Source organism: Triturus cristatus, chromosome 11 (assembly GCF_964204655.1).
Source record: "Triturus cristatus chromosome 11, aTriCri1.1, whole genome shotgun sequence".
NCBI classification, from domain to species: Eukaryota; Metazoa; Chordata; class Amphibia; order Caudata; family Salamandridae; genus Triturus; species Triturus cristatus.
In genome coordinates, this window is record NC_140594.1 from 1,000,882,930 (window position 1) to 1,000,903,833 (window position 20,904).

The 20,904-nt window shown below is 49.1% G+C and overlaps 1 protein-coding gene across 9 annotated transcripts in view; it reads left to right on the plus strand.

The window, feature by feature from the left end:
- Window positions 1-20,904, plus strand: part of LRRC34 (leucine rich repeat containing 34) — a 341,237-nt gene that overhangs the window by 78,825 nt on the left and 241,508 nt on the right. For all 9 annotated transcript variants that reach the window (XM_085633736.1, XM_085633737.1, XM_085633742.1 and 6 more), the window contains exon 5: window positions 13,991-14,044. In XM_085633736.1, the coding sequence (XP_085489862.1) occupies window positions 13,991-14,044 (54 nt within the window). The remainder of the gene's footprint in view (window positions 1-13,990; window positions 14,045-20,904) is intronic.

Genomic DNA, 20,904 nt, shown 5'->3' on the forward strand with positions numbered 1-20,904 from the left:
ATTCAATCTCTCCACCAGGCCCGAGGCCTGTGGGTAGTAGGGGATATGGAATATCCATTCAATATTGTTTTCCGCACAGAACTCCTGTACCAATCTTCCACGAAAATGGGATGCATTATCAGATTGAATTTGGAATGGCACACCATAGTACATCATAATTAATTCTAATGTTTTAATGGTATTCAATTGGGTAGCTTGCTTATAGGGAAGGGCTACCAGCAGGCCACTGTATGTATCAACAATAGTGCAAACATATTGACAATTCCTACTCATGGGAAGTGGACCAATGTAATCGATCTGCCAAATTTGAGCGGGCAATTTGCCGCGATGTAAATGACCTTTAACAATTTGGGGCACCTTACGCCGTCTGATATGCTGACAAACGGGGCAGTGTAAAATAACATTTTTGATTAAATCCAAGGGAATATAAATTCCTCGATCAGCAGCCCACCTGCTAGTGGCCTTCTCTCCAAAATGTCCTGCCTTCTGGTGTGCCCATTTCGCCAATCCCGCAATATCAGAATCTTGCCTGTCCACCACTGCCTCAGCAATTTTAGACTTCTCATCTGCAATGTTATGAAAAAATTTGTCAAGAGAATCTATCGGGGTGTGAGCGTCCACATGGAAGATTGTAACAGTACTCTGTGGGAGCATCTCCCAAATTTCTTGCCATAACTCTTTTCCCCATAATTCTTTGGAATGTAACTTCCAATTATGGGAATGCCAAGTTGGCAACCAAACAGCCAGTCCATTGGCAGTGGACCAAGAATCAGTGAAAATATGACATGTACCAGGTAACTCTTGTTTCAAAACTTGGTAAACAGCGTAAAGCTCGGCAAATTGGCTGCTTTTACCTTCACCAGTTGTGCTCAATAATTTCTGTGTGATCGGATTATAGGACACCGCCTTCCAGTGCCGTGTCATCCCTATAAACCTCGCTGAACCATCAGTGAACCAAACATGGTTTCTTTCCGCTGCGGACAAATCATCAAAAGGCTTACCCCACTTGACAGGAGACTCCTGTGCTAAAGGTACGGAACATTCACTCTCAGTCTCAGTCGATGGCGCTCGCGCCACCTGCTCATGTAAAGAAGCAACTCCTTTCGGGCCCACACGTGCCCTGTCTTGTATGTACCATTTCCATTTAATCACACTCGCCTCTTGAGCGTGTCCAATTCGGTGAGTTTTCGGCGAACTCAGAACCCACTGCATGATAGGAATTTCCGGACGCAGAACTATATCATGTTCCAAAGTCAATTGCTCGGTATCCACCAGAGCCCAATAACAAGCAAGTAACTGTTTCTCAAAGGGTGTGTAACGCTCACCAGCATCAGGTAACTTTTTGGTCCAAAAACCTAACGGTACTTTACTCCTGCCTTGTTTCTGCCACAAACTCCAATTTGCATAAAGGCCCTGTACAGACACATTCAAATCCACGTCACCATCACGTACAGGCCATAAATCCAGAGCATGTTGAATTGCCTCTTTTGCCAGACTAAACGCATCTTGCTGTGGTTTATCCCATTCAAATGCATTCTTTTTACGCGTGACCCGGTACAAGGGGGCCAATATTTGACTCAAATGAGGAATATGCTGGCGCCAAAAGCCAAACAGACCAATGAAGCTCTGGGCTTCTTTCCTATTTCTAGGAACTGCAAAATCAAGAATCTTCTGTTTAACCTGAGGGATCACTTCACGGTGCCCTTCATGCCAATTAATACCCAAAAATTTTACAGCCTGGGACGGACCTTGCAATTTATCTGGGTTGATTTCCCAACCTTTCTCACGCAGGCACTCAATGACTCTGTCTAATTGGGTCTGAACTTCCTCTTGTGTTTCGCCTTGGATCAAAACATCATCAATATAATGACATATCTGAATTTGGGGATGAACCGGTACCTCAGCCAAATGCTCTGCCACCAGCCGGTGACATATCGTAGGACTATGCACATAGCCCTGGGGAAGACTTCTAAACGTCATCTGACGCCCGTTCCACGTAAAACTGAATTGTTCCTGACACTCTGGGGCAATCGGAATTGAAAAGAAAGCATTAGCAATATCAATGGACGCGTACCATGTACCTGGATGCTTTTGGATTCTCTCAATAAGTGTAATAACATCCGGTACTGCAACAGTCAAAGAGGGTGTGTGCTTTTTCAATTCTCGATAATCAACGGTCATGCGCCAAGAGTTATCACTCTTACGCACCGGCCAAACAGGATTATTCCAAGCAGAAGTAACTGGGGTTATGACTCCTGCATCCACTAACTCCTGAATAGTGGTACTAATCTCCTCATGACCACCTGGAATACGATACTGCTTCTGACAAACCACTTTTGTCGCATGGGGAACTTGTATGGGGGGCATTCTTAAACGACCAACCCGTATAGGTCTGGACGATATATAATGCGTTGTTCCAAATTGGTAACATCCGTCATCTAGATGCAAAGTCATTCCTCTCAAAATATCAATCCCAATTATGAATTCTAGAAGTGGCACTACTAGTACAGAATACTCTTTTCTAGGAATTCTACCTATTCTCATTTCAAGCGAAGTTTGAACTGCAGGGGTTTCTTTTCCACCTAATCCGGTAATAGTAAAAGGCTGACCTGTAAACTTCTTTGATTTTCCATGAATAAGATTGGCCTCCGCTCCTGTATCTACCAATGCTCGGGCCCTTTGGATATTACGATGTCTCCAATAAATATCAATATCTACATAGGGTCTATTATCTCTGTGAGCCCATCTGTGTACCGGAGCTTGACCTATTTCCTAGTCATTCTTACTGCATTCTGTGTACCAGGATAGATCAGGATAAAGACTCTCACGTTTCTTAGGTATCGGTACCTCCTGTTCATATCCATTCCCAGTACGGAACGGATTCGTATCTTCTGCATTGTACTGCGGGTTACGATCGACCAAACTGTGACGATCCTCTCTCCTCCTCAACTCAGGGGATTGATCCCTATCATCTCTACGTCTGCTGTAAACATAGTCAGTTCTCCCCCTTTCTCTTTCCCCCTCTCTCTCCCTGTCTCTCTCTCGACGGGGGGACACATCATGTGCAGAACGTCGATCATCACGACGAACAGAGCGCCCACGGCGGTCGTCATCACCGCTACCATCAGAACCACCACGATCACACTCAGTGGTCCGAACACGCCGGGCACCCTCCTTTCGATCCAAGCCACGTTTGCGAAACAACTCCCACAAACGAGCGGTAGTCTCACCATCAATGTCCTCCCTCCGCACACCATCAGCCAGAAGACCAGAAAAAATATCACGTCTAGTAAGTTTATTTTCACCAGGAGTACGAGTGTCAGGCCGGGACTGACGTTCAGGTTTAAACCACTCACCCAACTCACCGAGTTGGCGCACCGATTCCAAAACCGTAGATAATACGTTACCAGTCTGATTAATCAATAAAGTCATCATGACCTGCTTATAGGCAACAGGGGAAGATCGAATGATACGGTTCCGCACAGAAGATGTCAATGAACCATCAAGCAACCTGTCAGCAGTACCCAGAAAAATTGCCGTTTTCATCACCTCCTCTTTGAGACGTTGAGCAGCATCACGCAAAGTATACCACGGCTTGTCATTCACAGGCCAGTCAGATTCAGTAGGATATTTTAGATTACAACCCTCAGTCGCCAATTGGAGTAAAGAAATCTGACCAACACCAGTATAGTTACGAAAATGATCCTGCACAGTAGAATCCAAACTCAAGGAACAGAACTTTAAACAATCGCCAGTATCCAACATAATACCAGCAGCGCCCAGTTCATAAAGGCGCACCATCCATGTGAGCAAGGACTCACCAGCTCGCTGCCGAAATCGCTGCAAAATATCACTAATTTCCTGCTGAGTAAAGTCTTCTAAACAGTCCAAAGAAATACCCTGCGGAGCATTGGGAGACTGCTGCAACTTCCGACGGAAAACTGGATGCGCAGAAACCGCGGGACGAGCATCACAAGGAGCCCGATCCGTACTCGTAGAGGGACAATCTGTGGAAGAGGCATTGATCCCACTCGAAGAACGAGCGTAATCACGGGGTGCACCATCAAAGGTGCGAGAAGCAGATTTACAATCATGGCGGGAGCGAGAAGACTCGCGCTTGGCAGACTCCTCACCCGAGGAACAAGAATCAGTCGAGTTCCAGATATTACCATCCCATTCATCAGGATTCCAATCCAGCCCGGCTGTCGCCACGACCAGACGCACCTTTCGCGTCGAAACCCGACCACGCCGATTCTTGTATTTATAACGAGCAATTCGCACAGCCGCCCGTTCGGCAATAGTTTGGTAAGTCTCAAGTTTATCAGCAAGCAACTTATTTTGACACCGCAACAAAGTATGAGAATTCTGAATCTCAACAAAGTGCGCTTCCACATCTTTAAGAGAGATCTGTAACTTCAACAATCTCTCATGCAGAATCCTGTATGCAGACAAAAGAATCCAACCTCTGCGCCCCAAAATGGGAATCTCCTCACCCTTCGATACGGGTGCCTTCTGCAAACAAGCAATCACATCAGCCGGCTCTGCCAGCTCCAAAGAAGAATTCCAATTCTCACTCAAACCAGTGGAATCAGCCCACTCACGGGCCAAGGCTTCATAAGGCGTTGAATCCCATCCGGGAATATCAACGGGCAACTTAAAAGTAGATTTAGACCTTCTAGAAAACATCGTGAAAAAGGAAAAAGAAGAAAAGAAGAAAAAGAAAAGAAGGAAGAAAAATAAAAATTATACACACAAATATACAAAAATAAAATGCAAACAAAACCACGCACGCGCCGAAAGCAAACACAAGACAAACACAACGCACACAGGTTTCGTAAACGGTTCGTGACGCCAAATGTTCTGCTTGGGTTTTCGGATCAGATAGAACCCGCTCAGCAGAGCCTCTCTAACCCAAACCAGAACGTTACCCCCTCCCTAGGGCCTGTTCACACCTAAATAACCACATATATGTACCACCTAAGGACAGGGAATTCCTACTATATATACCAAGACCTACAAATCACAGCCTCGCGGGCCCAAATGGACCCAGGACTTCCTGCCCAGACGGCAGCCACAGACTTCCTGCCCAGACGGCAGTCACAGCCTCGCGGTCCCAAATGGACCTAGGACTTCCTGCCCAGACGGCAGTCACAGCCTCGCGGTCCCAAATGGACCCAGGACTTCCTGCCCAGACGGCAGCCACAGCCTCGCGGTCCCAAACGGACCCAGGACTTCCTGCCCAGACGGCAGCCACAGCCTCGCGGTCCCAAATGGACCCAGGACTTCCTGCCCAGACGGCAGCCACAGCCTCGCGGTCCCAAACGGACCCAGGACTTCCTGCCCAGACGGCAGCCACAGCCTCGCGGTCCCAAACGGACCCAGGACTTCCTGCCCAGACGGCAGCCACAGACTTCCTGCCCAGACGGCAGTCACAGCCTCGCGGTCCCAAACGGACCCAGGACTTCCTGCCCAGACGGCAGCCTTAGTACGAGTTCATCCTATAATTACCACAACATCAGTGTTACTATATATCAGATCACACAAAGACAGCTAGTTGAGCACAACTTGTTCCCCAGTTCGAAGGGCTCCTTTCTCCCTTATTCAGTTACCACCTACCTGATCAGGATTTCATGTTAAGTCACAGCTGACTAGAAGAATAGGTTACCCTCTTACACAAGAACACGTAGCACATATTGCTTTACTACAAACTGAATACTTTATTTAGTTATTACATGCACACTCACGGAACATAATACATATCACATGACCTGCAAAGAAAAGTGAAAGATTAAGTTGTACACTCTAATAGTGAGGGGTTGACATCACCTTGGTCGTATGTAGCCTGCACTCAATGGTCATCTAGGTTCCCTTCTCGTCTGCGCCTCGGATTCGCCTGGAAGTCACACCTCCGCAATCACGGGTTTACTCCCGTCTCCCTCTCCGAGTCACTGGGACCTCTTCCTCATCGGCTACTCTCTTCTCTTTAGAATATCTATCTCTCGGTTTTTCTCCACCTCCAAGTTTGTCATCTGTCTTCCCTGGAATGAGTAGCAGCTTTACTACTAACGGCCAGGTGCCGCCCATGGACAAGAAGCAAGTGCAAGTATCTGCCTCAGACTTTCACTAATATAGAGGTGCATTTTCTCATGGAAAATTCCAGCCCGTAACCTGCCGCCCACCAAATTCTTGTACCTCCCCGTACCAAGGACACGTTCCCAGCCGGCCGGCCTGATGTAGTGTCTTCGGCATGAAGAAAAATACAATCCTTCGATAAGGGCCGGCCTGAACCGGTTCTCTCCAAGCGAATAACACCTCGTAACTAAAACATCACCCTCGACCTAGAAACTTTCCAAGCTGCCGGAGAGGAAAGAAAGATGGAGTCTCTCCCGTTTAAGGCCTACCAGGCCTGGATTCAGCACGACTCCATGAAATACCCTCACTATAGAACAGATTACCCCTAATACTAACGGATCTATCCTCTAGGATATATGTGCAAACCCTAATCTATGGGGAAGAACACAGGATCATGTCGAAGTGCCTAATAAATAGGCTCTATACACTACTCTAACCCTTAGACTTGAATGGAAAGAGACTGAAGTCACCTAAATCACCCTTCAACACAATAAGACCGGAAAAATCGAGCAGTACACACACTTCCTTCATAAGCCGGGAAACGAACGGGGTGCCCTGATCTGTTAGGATCTCTCGGGGAAAACCCACCCTAGAGAAGAGCTCTACGAGTCTCTCAGTGATGTTGTGGGTGGTAGGGGCATTTAGAGGAAACTCTTCGGGGTATCGGGTCGAGTAATCAACAATCACCAAGGCGTACTGTGTCCCTTCCTGGTTTTTGGTAGGGGTCCAATAAGGTCCATGCCCACCCTCTCGAATGGGTTACCTATCACCGGTAGTGGTTGTAGGGGCACCTGGGGAGGACGATATGTGTTTTTTCTCTGGCAGGTTTCACATTCTTGACAATATTTTTTTATGTCTCCGTATATCCCAGGCCAGTAAACGTGCATTAACACGTTTTGTGAGGTCTTCTCAGCCCCAATATGGCTGGCAGTGAGGTGAGAATGGGAGAAGAAAAGTATCTGGCCCCTAAAGGCTAGAGGGACTAGTAATTGAGGGGGTTCGTCCTTTGTTTCTTCCTGTATAACAACCCATTGGTGATGGAAAACCGGGGATAAGACGTGGGAGGGGCGTCTGTGTTATTGTGTGCACTCTGCCAGGCGTTTTGGAGGATCAGCTTCTATCTAGGAGCCAGGGTTCTGGGGTGATGATAGTGATTCATCTCCGGGGATTTTACCTTCTGTCCTCTCTTTTTGGCCCTGAACTGTTTTGAGGAACATCCCTATGAAACCAGGATTATCTGTTCCAATTATCAGTTCCTCTGTTAGTTCCGCCAAAACCCCCACCCTGACAGTATAGGGGGATCCATTAGCCGGGGTAAGTGCTATCGTGGCTACATGATAAGGCTTTACATCCCCGTGTATGCATCTGATGTGCACTGTAGCTTCAGGTATGATCTGGATGGGTCTTACCAGGTTCCCCTAAATGACAGACTGCCTACACCCAGAGTCCAGGAGGGCCCTAACTGACCTCCCATTCACCTCTACACTTACATAAAAAGCACTCCCCAACTTTGCTGTATACATGATTGACCTCGGGATGTACCCCACCTTCATAGGTTCTTCCGTGGATTTTTTTCGGGGACATAAGTGGGCTATGTGGCCCCAGTCGCCACTGTCGAAGCACTGTGGCCCTTTAAATGGGGGAATATCTGGTCTCTGAGGCTGGGTTCTTGGAAGTTCTGGCGGGGGTCTGTTATTCTTTTTTTTCATACTTCACTTGTGCAGGTCTACTAGATTTTTCGGGTTCCCATATGCAAGTCCGTGGTTCTGCCCACGAAAAAGTGGTGACCATCTCGACCGCTTGCTCCGTCGTTAGGCGTGTGTTGGCGAAGCTACCTCTGGGTATTATATGGAAGAGCCTCTAAGTACTGCTCAAGATAAATACGGTCCATTATCTCTTCTTTCAAGCTCTCGCTAGGTCTCAGCCATTTGTCAGCTGCTGGTTTAAGAGGGAAAAACAAGGTTTGGGGGTTTTCGCCGGGAGCCCCTCTTTCCTTCCTGAAACACACCCTAAAAGCCTCTGCGTCCATCCCCAAATGGTCTAGGATTATTTCCTTGACGTCCGCATACGGTGTGTTCCCAGTGGCGTTTGCCACCTGATAGGCAGCTTGGGCTTTGCCCGTCAACAACTGGGTAAGGAAGAAGGGCCACTTCTTGAACGGCCAACCACAGGCTCTGGCGGCTCTTTCGAAATTAAGGAGAAAGGCATCAGAATCCCCTCCTATTACTTATTTCTGTAGGGATACGCCGGTGGGTCCCTGGGGGTAGCTCTGAGGTTCCCGGATTGTGGTGGGGTTTTGTTCTGTCAATATCTTCTGTAGCCCCTCCACTTGGGCTGCCATTAAGTTCTTGAAAATGTCCCGGTCTGCCTGGGGCGAGACCATTTGATGTTCCACCGCCCATTCTAGCTTCTCCTGTCCTTTAACCATATGCGGTATAAGGGCGTCCATTATATTGGTACTTACGGACAGACTGCCCACATTCTCCACCCGTTGTGACGGGAGAGAAGAATCAAGGTCTAGACAAGGACGGTGTAAGCTTGGTTCTATTTTTCTGTAAACCCGTCTTTTATGAGTGGCCAGAGTTCGAGTTACAAGGATAATACGTCTTATCCTGTCTTCGGCAAATGGCTTTGAGTTCTTCTCTTCTTGGTCTTCAGAGCGTGGTCTTCCCCTCTCGGGCTGGGCACTCGGGCGAAAGAAGAGAAGGGAGAAGATCGTAACTACTTCCAATAGCTATAAGCAATGGGGAAGGGAGTGAGGGTACACCCATATAGTGCCGTACGTTTTAGGAGTGAGTGCTCGTGTTCAGGAACTGGGTAGGCCGTAGGTAACAGAGAGAGAGAGAACCGCCCTATGCGTCGGACTTCTCCCTCCGCCCAACCCACCCCACAACTCGTTCCCGTACCTGAGTGAGCCACGCTCCTCCTGGAGGCTGACTGGGCGCAGTGCGGAACCGTTGGCCTCTTGGCATTCCAATTGTCCCCGATTCCTCCGAAGTCTTCCTCGGGAGCGGTTGTCCCTCGGCTGGCGTCTCCAGCCTTTCCCTCATGTCGTCCTCTTCCTCCTTGCTACTGCTCCTTCCGGAGGTTCTCCACACCTTGTTCCGGGTCTCGCCTTCTGCTATTGGCCTGGGTATGATGATGTTCGTTTTGTGGGCGGCGGAGGCTGCATCCCAATTAAAGAGACCGTGCTTCAACAAAAAGGTGTCCGCCAAATGCGTGGTGCTTGGGCTTGCAGTCCAATCGTCCTGCTGAGAGGAGAGAAGAAGACCGTTTGAAGTGGGTACAGTCCACCAGTCTTCCGTGAGTTTGTTTCCCACCTGGGCAGGGCAGGAACCGTGACAATATAAATTCCTTATCTTGGGACCATTCAGGAAAGTCCAATCAGGACTGTTTTACATGTACTTTCCCTTTTCATGTATTTTTCTTACCCCTTCTGGTGTGAATACGATAGGGATTTCAATCTCCCTTTTCTTTATATTGTTCTGCCCACAGCATTTTGGGAATAGTAGTCCTTATTGTGTACGTATGTTTATTTATATGTAGGCAATTCCTTTTGGATACAGATTTTTGACTTGGGAAAGCGTACACTGTGCTAATACACCCTCCATCAACTTTGCCTGTGTTCCGTATCCATGCCACTCACTCCTCCTACCTCTCAATATATTAAAAATCTGTCCCCGGGTACTCACCTGCTCTGCCGCAACTCTCCAGAGTTGCAGCGGCTACTCAGCATCCTCTGGGGATATCCACCATTCCTCTGGGCCCAACTCGACGCCCTCGTCCTCCAGACTGGGTCCATTGAGATTCTCTGGGCCAGTGGTTTCCGCAGCAGTCTCCCTTTGCGGTGGGTACTCCTTCCACTCGACAGGATTATTCTGGGTTATTCTTCCTTCCTCAGATTCTGTTCTGTCCTCTTGGGATCTTGCGTCCTTGTTTCTTTTCCCCTTTTCTGGGTTTCGCGCCTCCATTTTCTTTCCGCAGTCGCCTTTCCATTGGTAAGCTCCTCAGGTCTGTTTAAAGAGACAAATCTCTTTTACTGATTTGTCATTCTGTTTAACTTTCCTTTCTTTCTTTTCCCAGTGTGAGTTTGCCGCCCTTCCAGGGCCTACAACTGACTCTCTTCCCTAATAGGTAACGATGTACTTTAGGAGGCAGACGGAGGATGTTAGGGTTTTTATTAATGGTTTAAACAAGGTCCGAATAGGGGTAACTGAGACACCCAGTCATAAGGGCAAAGTAAAGGAGACGAAGTCCCAGGTCCGGTTGCCGCTTCCTTGGCTCCCTCTTCGTCTATCCGCTTTACGTCAGCCTCTTGGGGTTCTCTGGGTAACGTCGTGTCTCATGGAAACAAAGGAAACACAAAACAACCTCCCGTCAAACACAGGACTTTTATTTGGGGTGTGATTGATCCTCCACCTGCTTGTACTGTCACCACGGTCTGTGAGGGGGGGGGGTCGTGAGGGATAGGACGGTCCTGACTAGTGCCCTGCTTCGTGTGTCCTCCCTGCTCTCCCCCTCCCAGTTAAGCGCTTTAAATAGGTCAGGAAAGGCACTGACCTGGAGCTACAGTCCTCCGGGACTGTAGCATGGGGTGTCTCGGCGTCCTGGTTCTCCGATGGACGACTGGACACGAGAGCGGTATTGGCTGGGTCCTCACGGTCCTTCTGTTCTCCCTCTCCGGTACTCCCTCGACTCGGTCCGCTGTACAGGTCCCTCTCCGGCGCTACTCCGTGTTCTTCTCCTCCTCGCCTGTCCGACGCGATTCTGCCCTCTCTTGGCTCGGCGTGTGACGTCAGGTCTGCGCCAGCCGGGAGAACTAGAGCGCTGCCATCATCCTGGTGGGAGAGAGCCGCCGCCATCTTGAAGTTCACGGAAGACGAGTCTTCCGTATCGCCCGCATCACACCCAGGTCTTACAGTGTCGAGGAAATACAGCGAGAAGATCCCCAGGTATGTAAGAAGATCCCCAGGTATGTAAGTCCCCACTTCTCCCTTCCCTTACTTTATTGGTAGCAAAAAACTCTCATGGGATATCAGGTTAAGAAATCTGCATTGGTTTGCTGACTCCCCTTACGATGGAGGGTTTGAAAGTGAAATAGTTGAACAGCCAATCAAAGGACATGCTCGTTGTTACTTTTATTTCGTGCCATCCATTCTAACGGGCGTGTTCAGTACAGAGTGTAAGCTCGCAGCTCTCTAAATAATATTGTAATGTATTAATAGCCCATTTAATGGCCAAAGCGTCTTTTTAAATATCTGCATAGTGTCTTTCCCTGGGGAAGAGTTTCCTGCTGATATAGGCTATAGGGTGTTCTTCTCATGTTCTTCCTGTTGGAATAGTACAGCTCCTAGTCCTGTATCTGAAGAATCGGTTTAAACTATAAAATGTTTTTGGCACGAACACTGTCGGGGAACTCCTCTCGCTGGTGGAAGGCTCAGTAATCCCCATCTGTAACATTTGTTGTACTTCTGTTTTTATAACTTCTCTATGACCTTCCGGGGTACGGTAGGGTTTTAGTCTTACTGTTTTCATGAGGTGGGGGGGGGGGCGCATAGCATGTTCAACTGCATTGGTCTGACTTGGTTTAATGGAGAAGACCTTGGCACAGGGTTGTATGTACTTTATCAATTCTTGTCTAAGGGAGGGGGTTAAATCTGGATCTATACTATGTAGAAAGAGAGGTTTTCTTTCAACTCATACTCCTGTCAGCTCTGTTAAGGGGCTTTCCCATTTCTTGAGGAGATTGATATGGTATATTTGGAAGATTTTCTACACTAATCTAGTTCAATTTGATGGGTGACACAGTCACTTTAGCTAACACTTTGTGAGGTACCTGCCACTTACTCAGTAGTTTATGATCTGATGATGGCATCATAATCGAAACATGGACTCTCACAGCAAACTCCCTCTTCTTGCCTTTTTTGTCATATTGTCCTTTTAGTTGGATTTCGACTTGTTCCAGATTTTCTCTCACCATTCTCCGTATCTGACCTAGATGTGTCTGTAGCCTTGCTACATACTAGGGCAAAGGTTTAGTGTCGTCCCCTCCATTTTCCCATTTTTCTTTTACCATGGCTATCAGAGACTTAGGTTGGCATCTATATACGAGCTCAAATGGGGAATAAGCTGTACTCCTCTGGACTTTGCTCCTTATGACAAACAAGGCCAAGTGTTGCAAATCCTCCTAATGTCTCATTTTGCAGTTTATTCGTTTTTTAAAGTGTTTTTCAAGGTGGCATTATATTGCTCAGCCAAACCGTCAGTTTGGGGGTGATAGGCGGCTATTCGTATATCAGTAACACCCAACACGTGACGTTATGTTATGTTAAAAAATTTTATAAAGCGCTCGTACACCAAACGGTTTCATGGCGCTAGTGGGAGAGATGCGGCAGAAGTGTAATAAACAGAATTTATGAGTAAGCCTGTACGAATAGAAGAGTTTTAAGGAGGGTTCTAAAATGAGAGAGAGAGGTTGCAAGTCTGAGCTCAATAGGGAGAGAGTTCCAGAGTTGGGGAGCCAGAAAAGAGAAACTGAGGCCGCCGTGTTTTTTCCGTTTAAAAGGGGGGGTAACAAGGAGGTTAGAATGAGAGAAACGGAGAGCACGTAAAGGTGTATAACGAAGTACCAGGGATGAGATAAAGTCAGGGCCAAGGCCGGCTAGGGCTTTGAAGATAGTACAGCCCAATTTGAAAGTACAACGTTTTACTACTGGGAGCCAGTGAAGGCTCTTCATCAGAGGACGGACATGTTGATGTCTCGGTTGTTGAAAGATAAGTCTGGCAGCTTGGTTCTGAACCAATTGTAGGCGGTGAAGCTGGTAAACCGGAATGCCAACATACAGTGAATTAGCATAATCTATGCGGGAAATAACTAAGGCCATGAGAACCAGAGTGAGGGCCTCGGTAGTCAGAAATCTCGAGATCTTACGAATTCTGCGAAGATGAAAAAAGCAGGAAGATACCACGGCACTGATTTGAGCTTTCATGGTCAAGTCTTTACTTATAATGACTCCAAGGCTTTTCACTGAGTCAGCAGGTTGGGGGGGATTGACTAACATAGGTGGCCAGTAACTGTCATTCCAGGGGTTGGAGGTCCTGCCAGTCAGGACCAGCTCAGTTTTTTCAGGATTGAGTTTGAGTTGACTGGCGTGACAGACTTGCCCCTTCATTTTGGAAGCAAAGGGGTCCCTTGATCTGTCACAATATCCTTTGGGAAACCCAACCCAGCGAACACGTCCATCATGGCTGTAGCCACATTCATAGTATTGGGATTGCGCAGAGCAATAGCTTCCTGTACGGTAGGATGATGGAGGTGAGGTATTGCTCGAGGTATATTTTCCATTATGCCCTCCTTGGTTGCTGTGAGGGGTTTTAACCAACGGTCAGTTAATTCTTTCACCCTGTAATACAATGCCCTGGGTATTTGTTCATCTCGATCTTTAAGATGATGCAATTTTATTCAATTAGTTTCCTCGTCAACTCCCAATCGCTCTAGAATGTTCTTTTTATCTCAGTATATACTGTGGTACTTTTGGGAGACTGCGCCGGATGTAAAGGCGAGGAGGCTTAATTTGTTTCTCAGTGGTGTCTTTTTTTCCCCAAAGTATTGCGATATTTATATACGTAAACTTTTAATGAAAATCTCTTCAAGTATTGATTTTCTGTTGGGAGCCCAAGCGGGAAGGGTAACCTTTCCCATGTATACACAGTTGACATGTCGTATGTAACGCTCTTCAGTGGGGTGCTGGGGCTCTTGTGGGAATTGTATTGGGATGTTGGTACGAAAATAATAAAAAAATGTTTAAACAAAAAAAAAAAAGTATTGATTTTCTGTTGTCTCCTTTTCTCCTTTTAGGTCTTCAGGTGTAGCTGTGTTACCCAGAATCTCGGCGGAAAAAATAAACGAGCAGTAAGTAACAATTCCAGAGATAATACCTAAAATTCTTTGTCATCAACACCTCTGGTGGTTAGGTTGGAAAAGAAGTAGTGTCCCAGTGAAAGCAACCAAAGGTTATTGTGTGACTGATCTGCCATTCACTAGACATAAAAGATTAGAAGCGCCCCTTCTTTATGTTCCCTTCTTTCCTCCGAACCATATATGAGAATATAATAGTATCAGAAGTGAAAAGAAAAAAGATAAATTATATATATTTCTTATCTTGGGACCATTAAAGTGTTTTTCAAGGTGGCATTATATCGCTCAACCAAACGTTAGTTTGGGTATGATAGGCGCCTATTCGCATATGAGTAACACCCAACACGTGACAGACTTGACTAATCATTTTGGAAACAAAGGGGTCCCTTGATCTGTAAAAATTTCCTTTGACAAACCCACCCCAGCAACACATCCATCATGGCTTTAGCCGCATTCATAGTATTGGCATTACGCAAAGCAATGGCTTCAGGAAAACACTTGGCATAGTTAAGTACTAACACATAGCGATATCCATTCCTAGAAGGTAAAAGAGGGCCTATTATGTCCATCCCCACTCCGGTGAAGGGTACATCTTTTATGGCCAATGGCATCATGTGTACTCTGGGCGGTTTATAACCGCTAAACTTTTGGCATTTAGGACATTCTTTGCAGTATTTTTGTACTTGTTGAGAAACACCTGGCCAGTAGAATTTATCTAAAATGGGCTGCTTGTTTTCTTTCCTTTCAAAATGACCTCCCAGACGGTGGCTCTGGGCCAAGAACAGGACCTCTTCCCTAAAAGGGGTGGGGATCACTAATTGGGCAGGATCCTTAGGGCCACCTTTTCTGTACGACAACCCGTTGTGCACATAGAATTGAGGACATACTTTTGCCGGGTCTTCTTGATTAGCTGCTACACGCCAGGCCTTGTAGAATAAGGGATCCTCCCGTGAAGCTGCCTTGAAATTGTGGTCATTATCCCAGACAAAATCCTCCACCTGTTTAGAAAAAACCTTTAAAGGGATTTGTCCTTTTTCCTCCCTTTGCTGTTTTCTACTTTTTCTCTGATTGGCAGGTTGACATTCATAGTTGTCCACTTGAGAGAAAGGAGCAGTAGCTGACAAATCATCTCCATCCTTGCAGGTATCTTGCACCAAGGAATTGAGATGAGGATAATCGTTACCTATGATCATAAGTTCTGGAAATTTGGGTTTGAGACCCCCTTTGAGAGGAACAATGGGTAGATCACTGTTTTGCAGGCATATTTCTGCTATAGGGTATCTTTTACTATCCCCATATACACACTGAATATTCTCTATTTCATGAGCCTGAAGACAGGATGTGGTAAGACTTGGGACTGCATCACACTTTGAAGACATCCAGTGTCTACCAACGCAGTAACTGGTACATCATTCACGAATACCTCACAATGGCAAGGGAGATGTTTCCTTGCAGCATTATTATATAGGACCTGAGTCATTCCTGTTTCTATGAGCTCTGCCTTTTGAGGGCAGAATCGTGCTTTATGTCCTTACCTTTCACATTAGAAACCTCTTGGTCGAGACATAGGAGTCTGTACTACAGGACCAGGCAATAAAGTCACAAGTTCAGGTTTTTTCTGCAAAGGGGGAGGAGGATTACTAACAGGTACTGAACTTGGTCTTCTCCAGTTTGACTCATGCCTCCCTTTTTGTAGTTCCTAAGCTCGACTATAGGCAATAGCTATTTCAACAGTTTGTTCTAGAGTCAGATGGGTATGCTGTGTTACCCATTCCTGTACGGTAGGATGATGGAGATGAGGTATTGCTCCATGTATATTTTCCATTATGCCCTCCTTGGTTGCTGTGAGGGGTTTTAACCAACGGTCAGTTAATTCTTTCACCCTGTAATACAATACCCTGGGTGTTTGTTCATCTCGATCTTTAAGATGATGCAATTTTTTTCAATAAGTTTCATCGTCAACCCCAAATCGCTCCAGAATGTTCTTTTTATCTCAGTATAGAGAGTAGTAGTGAGGATTTGAAGCCTGGAAGATGGATTGTAACACCCCCTTTAACAAAGGATTTAGATATTGCTTCCATCCATCAGCCGGCCAGGCTGCGACCTGTTCCATGCTCTCGAAATAAAGAAAAAATATGGACCCTCTCCACTTACATATGTTTTGCAGAAGCACTGAGGGCAACGTGGTAAGCCCACTCTGTTGTCCCAGAGTATCAGCCAATCTTCCAAGGGCTGTGTCCTGCGTCGTATATCATGTTGTCAGGGCCTTGTATATTGCTTCACGATCTTCCGCTGCTGTACTGAGGAATTTTTCCATCGCCTGCTCCAGCTTGTGATGGCTCTCAGCGATCTTGGTCACCACCACCGCCATACTTCCAGATCCCACTTCTTTTTTTTTTTTTTTTTTTTTGAAACCGTTTATTGCAATCTCAAGAATATACAAGTATGGGCCTACAACCTTCCGGCCGGCCGCTAGAATGATAGGAGCATATGACATACGTGCCAAAACACTTGGCGTTGCAGAGAAGCAAAATCAGGAGGTATCAACGTCGTGGGCCCCATCACTCTGACCCCACAATACGGTTTCATTTTATACAAACAACACGCAAACCACACCCGCAAGGCAACCCGCAATCGAAAGTAATAGCACGTGCTCCCCGAATGGGGGACCCCAGCCATCCACAGGAGTCTAAAGAGGGGAAGGGGAACAGATCGAGGACTGGGGGAACTCCGTGCTCGGGGCTAGGGAAAGGAGTCAACTAAGGGGACGGGGCTGGTGAGGCCGCAGGCAGCAGTGGTGGCGCGCAGATGCCCCCGCGGTAGGCGTTCCAGGGGCCCCATACTTTCACCCATGCCCCAGGCTTACCCCTCGCCACGTACACCACCTTTTCTCGGAACATGCACCAATCCATGTGTTCTTTCCAGGCCGACACCGCCGGGGGCCTCTGGGATCCCCACAGTTGAGCAATGTCACGCTTAGCTATCATATATCCCAGAGTCACCCATCGCGTCTGCGGAACCGAGTAGTCAGTTGGTTCCCACACATTCAGCAGGCATCTCCTCGCTTCAGGCAGCAGCGCGACATGCGTGACCACTCGCAGGACCTCATGCACACCACGCCAGAATCGCTCCACCTTCGGGCATTCCCACAAAATATGCAAAAAAGACGCCAAAGCACCACACCCACGCTTACACAACCCATCCTCAGCATAGCCCATACGCAGAAGCCTTGGCCCCGTCATGTAAACCCGGTGGAGTATCTTAAGCTGGACGAAGCGAAGGCGAGCCGGTATGGCCACCTCCTTCGGAGAGGCCACCGCGGAAATCCAGTCTTCGTCGTCCAACTCCAGCCCGTCGGCAACCCAAGCCTCGCGGAGGCCAGTCAGCAAGCCCGAGCGGTCATTAATCAATTTTTTGTAAATAAGGGAGATCGTGCTGTCCGGAACGTGGCCATCCAGCACTCTATCCTCCAGGGGGGAAGACTCCGGGATGGAGGCGACGTCTGGGAAGACGGAGCCCAGTGCGTGACGGACCTGCAAGTACCGAAAGTATTCACTGCCCTGCAGCTGAAACTCCGTCTGCAGCGTCTCGAATGTTTTAAATCCCCCCCTCGTCCAGAGGTCCCCCACTTTACTGATGCCGATCGTGTCCCACTTCTCGAAGCCCTTCGAGGTCCACAGGGAGCCCAATCTCTCAGACGCGTACAACGGTGATGCCCGGGTCAAACGGTCCTTCCACCCCATAGCTGCGTTAGCCGCGTGCCATACTCGCACCATGACACGCGTAGGTCCCGTCAGGCGGGGGCCGGGCGCGCCAGAGTAGAGCGCTCGATTATAGTCGCCACCAGGCAGGAGCATCTTGTCCATTTCAAATGCCGGGTTTAAGGCGGGCCCGTAAAGGCCATGATTAATTGCAGCTAGCTGGGAGGCCCAGTAATACCGTTTAATATCCGGGAGGGCAATCCCCCCGTCGTACCATGGGAGCGTCAACTTCGCCAGGGCAATACGCGGCCTCCCGTCCCAGAACAGGCGGCGCTGTAGACTCTCCACCTCACGGAAGTAGCGCGCCGGGACTAAATCCATAGTATTCTGGAGAGCGTACAGGAAGCGTGGCAATGACATCATCTTAAACAATGCCGCCCGGCCGAGCGGCGAAAGCGGCAGGCGCCGCCAGCGCGCGATGTCCTCCTTCAAGCGCTGGAGGGGGGGAAGCAAATTCCGCTCGTAGCGGGCCTCCGGGTCCAGAGTAATGTAAACCCCCAGGTACCGAAACCCCTGGGAGGCAATCTGGATCGGACAGCCCCGCGGGAGGACGGGAGCCTCCCCGGAAAGCACATACACACATGATTTAGCCCAGTTGATGACAAGGCCTGAGTTGCGGCCGAATGAGTGCAAAACATCAACCAGGACAATCAGTGATTTACGCGGGGAGGCTAGGTACAAAAGGATATCGTCAGCGTATAGGGACACGCGGTCCTCATACTCGGGGGTCCAACGGAGACCACGGATGGAAGGGTGCCACCGCAGCCACTCCGCCAGGGGTTCCAAGGCCAGCGCAAACAGGAGCGGCGACAAGGGACAGCCCTGTCGCGTGCCCCGTCCCAGCTCGAATGGGACCGATACTCTTCCATTCACCACCACCTGCGCCAATGGGCCCGAATACAACAATTTGACCCAGCTGATGAACCCCGGGCCAAATCCAAACTTCGCCAGCATAGCCCAGATGTATGGCCACTCGAGCGTGTCAAACGCCATGGTGGCGTCTAAGGACGCCAATATGGCCAGCTCCCGCACAAACGGGACACGCGCGAGCACCCCGTGCAAGCGCCGCAGATTAAGGGCCGTGTTGCGATGGGGAATAAAGCCGGACTGGTCTTGGTGGACCAGATCGCCCACCACGCCGACCAGCCGGTTGGCTAGCACCTTGGCGAGGATTTTGGGCTCCGCATTCAAGAGCGAGATAGGCCGATAGGATGTAACCCGGTCTCGAGGTCTCCCTTCCTTGTGAATCACCACGATTGTAGCCAGACGTTGGTCCGGCGGGAGGGAGCCCAGCAAGTGGGCCGCCAGGAACATCGCACGGAGGTGGGGTGCCAGTACATCCGGTCGCAGCTTATACAACTCAATAGGGATGCCGTTCGGGCCCATGGCCTTGCCGGATGCGACCGAGCGTATGGCAAGGGCAATTTCGTCGGAGGTAGGAGCGGCATCTAACGACACCCTGTCCTCCACCGAAAGGGAAGGCAGCGCGATATCCCTAAGCAGGGCATGGGAATCCTCCTCCGAGCAGGGAGAAACCGGGGAATACACCTCGCGGAAATAATCCGCGAAACAAGAGACAATGTCTTCTGGCTCGGTGACACGCACACATCCATCCTCTCAATCAGCGGGACCACACGACTCGCTCTCTCCTTTTTATCCAACCATGCAAGCAGTTTACCAGCCTTATCACCCACATCATACAGTCGCCCCTGTTGCTCTCTATAGAGGCCCCTGGCTGCCTCCGTGACGAGGGCCCTGTAGGCCGCCTGCTTAAGCTGTAGAACATGTAGTGCAGCATCCGTCACCCCACCCTCTAGATCACCCTCCAATTCAGCGATTTCGGCCTCCACCCGGGTCACCTCCTCCTGCTCGCGCCTCCGGGCATGGGAGATAAAGGAGAGGGCCTCCCCTCTAAGAACTGTCTTGAAGGCTTCCCACAGGGAGATAGCCGAAGGGACGGACCCCACATTCTCATCGAAATACCGCTGCAAGGATTTAATCAAATCAGCGCGAATGGTGGGGTCGCGCAGGTACCAGGCATTGATTGGAGCTACCCTGCCCTCCCCCCTCGGGAAGACATCAACGTGCAACAGGAGCGGGGAGTGATCTGAAATACCCCGCGCCAAATGGCGCACCTCTCCTACCCTCCCAACATAGGCCGCAGGGACAAGGACATAATCAAGCCGTGAGAGGCTACCATGGGCACCCGAGTGGAAGGTGTACTGCAGCTGCGTGGGATGCTTTAAGCGCCAGCAGTCCACCAATCCCAGTGTATCTAAGAAGCCGGACAGCCACGCCTGCGCCCGGGGGAGGTCCCTAGGGGGGTGACGATCCACGGTCCCAGAAACCACCGCATTGAAGTCCCCCCCAACCACCAGAAGCCCCCCCGGAAGGCCAAGGAGGAGGCGCCCTAGGTCTGCAAAAGTCGTAGACTGTAACCCCGGTGGGACGTACACTGATACAAAGACAACTACTTTACCCTCCATTCTCCCCACTAAGACAGTGTGGCGTCCCCTCTCATCATGGCGCACCTCGTCTATTTCCAACGGGAGCGAGTTCTTCACCATGATGCCCACCCCCCGTGAGCCCGACGTGAAGCCCGAGTGGGCCACCAAGCGATAGCCACGCCGATTCATGGCACAAAAGGAATTACCAATAAGGTGTATCTCCTGCAGAAAGACCACATCTGGCGAAAGTCGTTTCAAATACTGCAGGACCACACCTCGCTTAATCCTATCCCCCAGTCCGTTAACGTTCCAGGACAATAAAGTCAGGTCCCTACCCCCTATCACATACAGAAGCCATCATTCGTCCCCCCGAGAGCACCTTAAAAACACCAATACAATAAAGGGTTTGCCTTGCGGTAAAAACGAACAACACCCCACCCCAACCCACCCATCCCAACAGAACTCCCCCCTCCCTGCACCCCTGCATGAGCCCAAACAGCCCCCCCAAAGTGCAGTGTGCCTGTCGCCCCATGAATGATTAAACTAACTAGTCCCCCAGAGGAGGAGGGAGAGCCCCCAAGAGACCCTGTACCACCTCCACAGGAGGGGGACTTAACGAACAGTCAAAAGTGACGACAATGTTGTC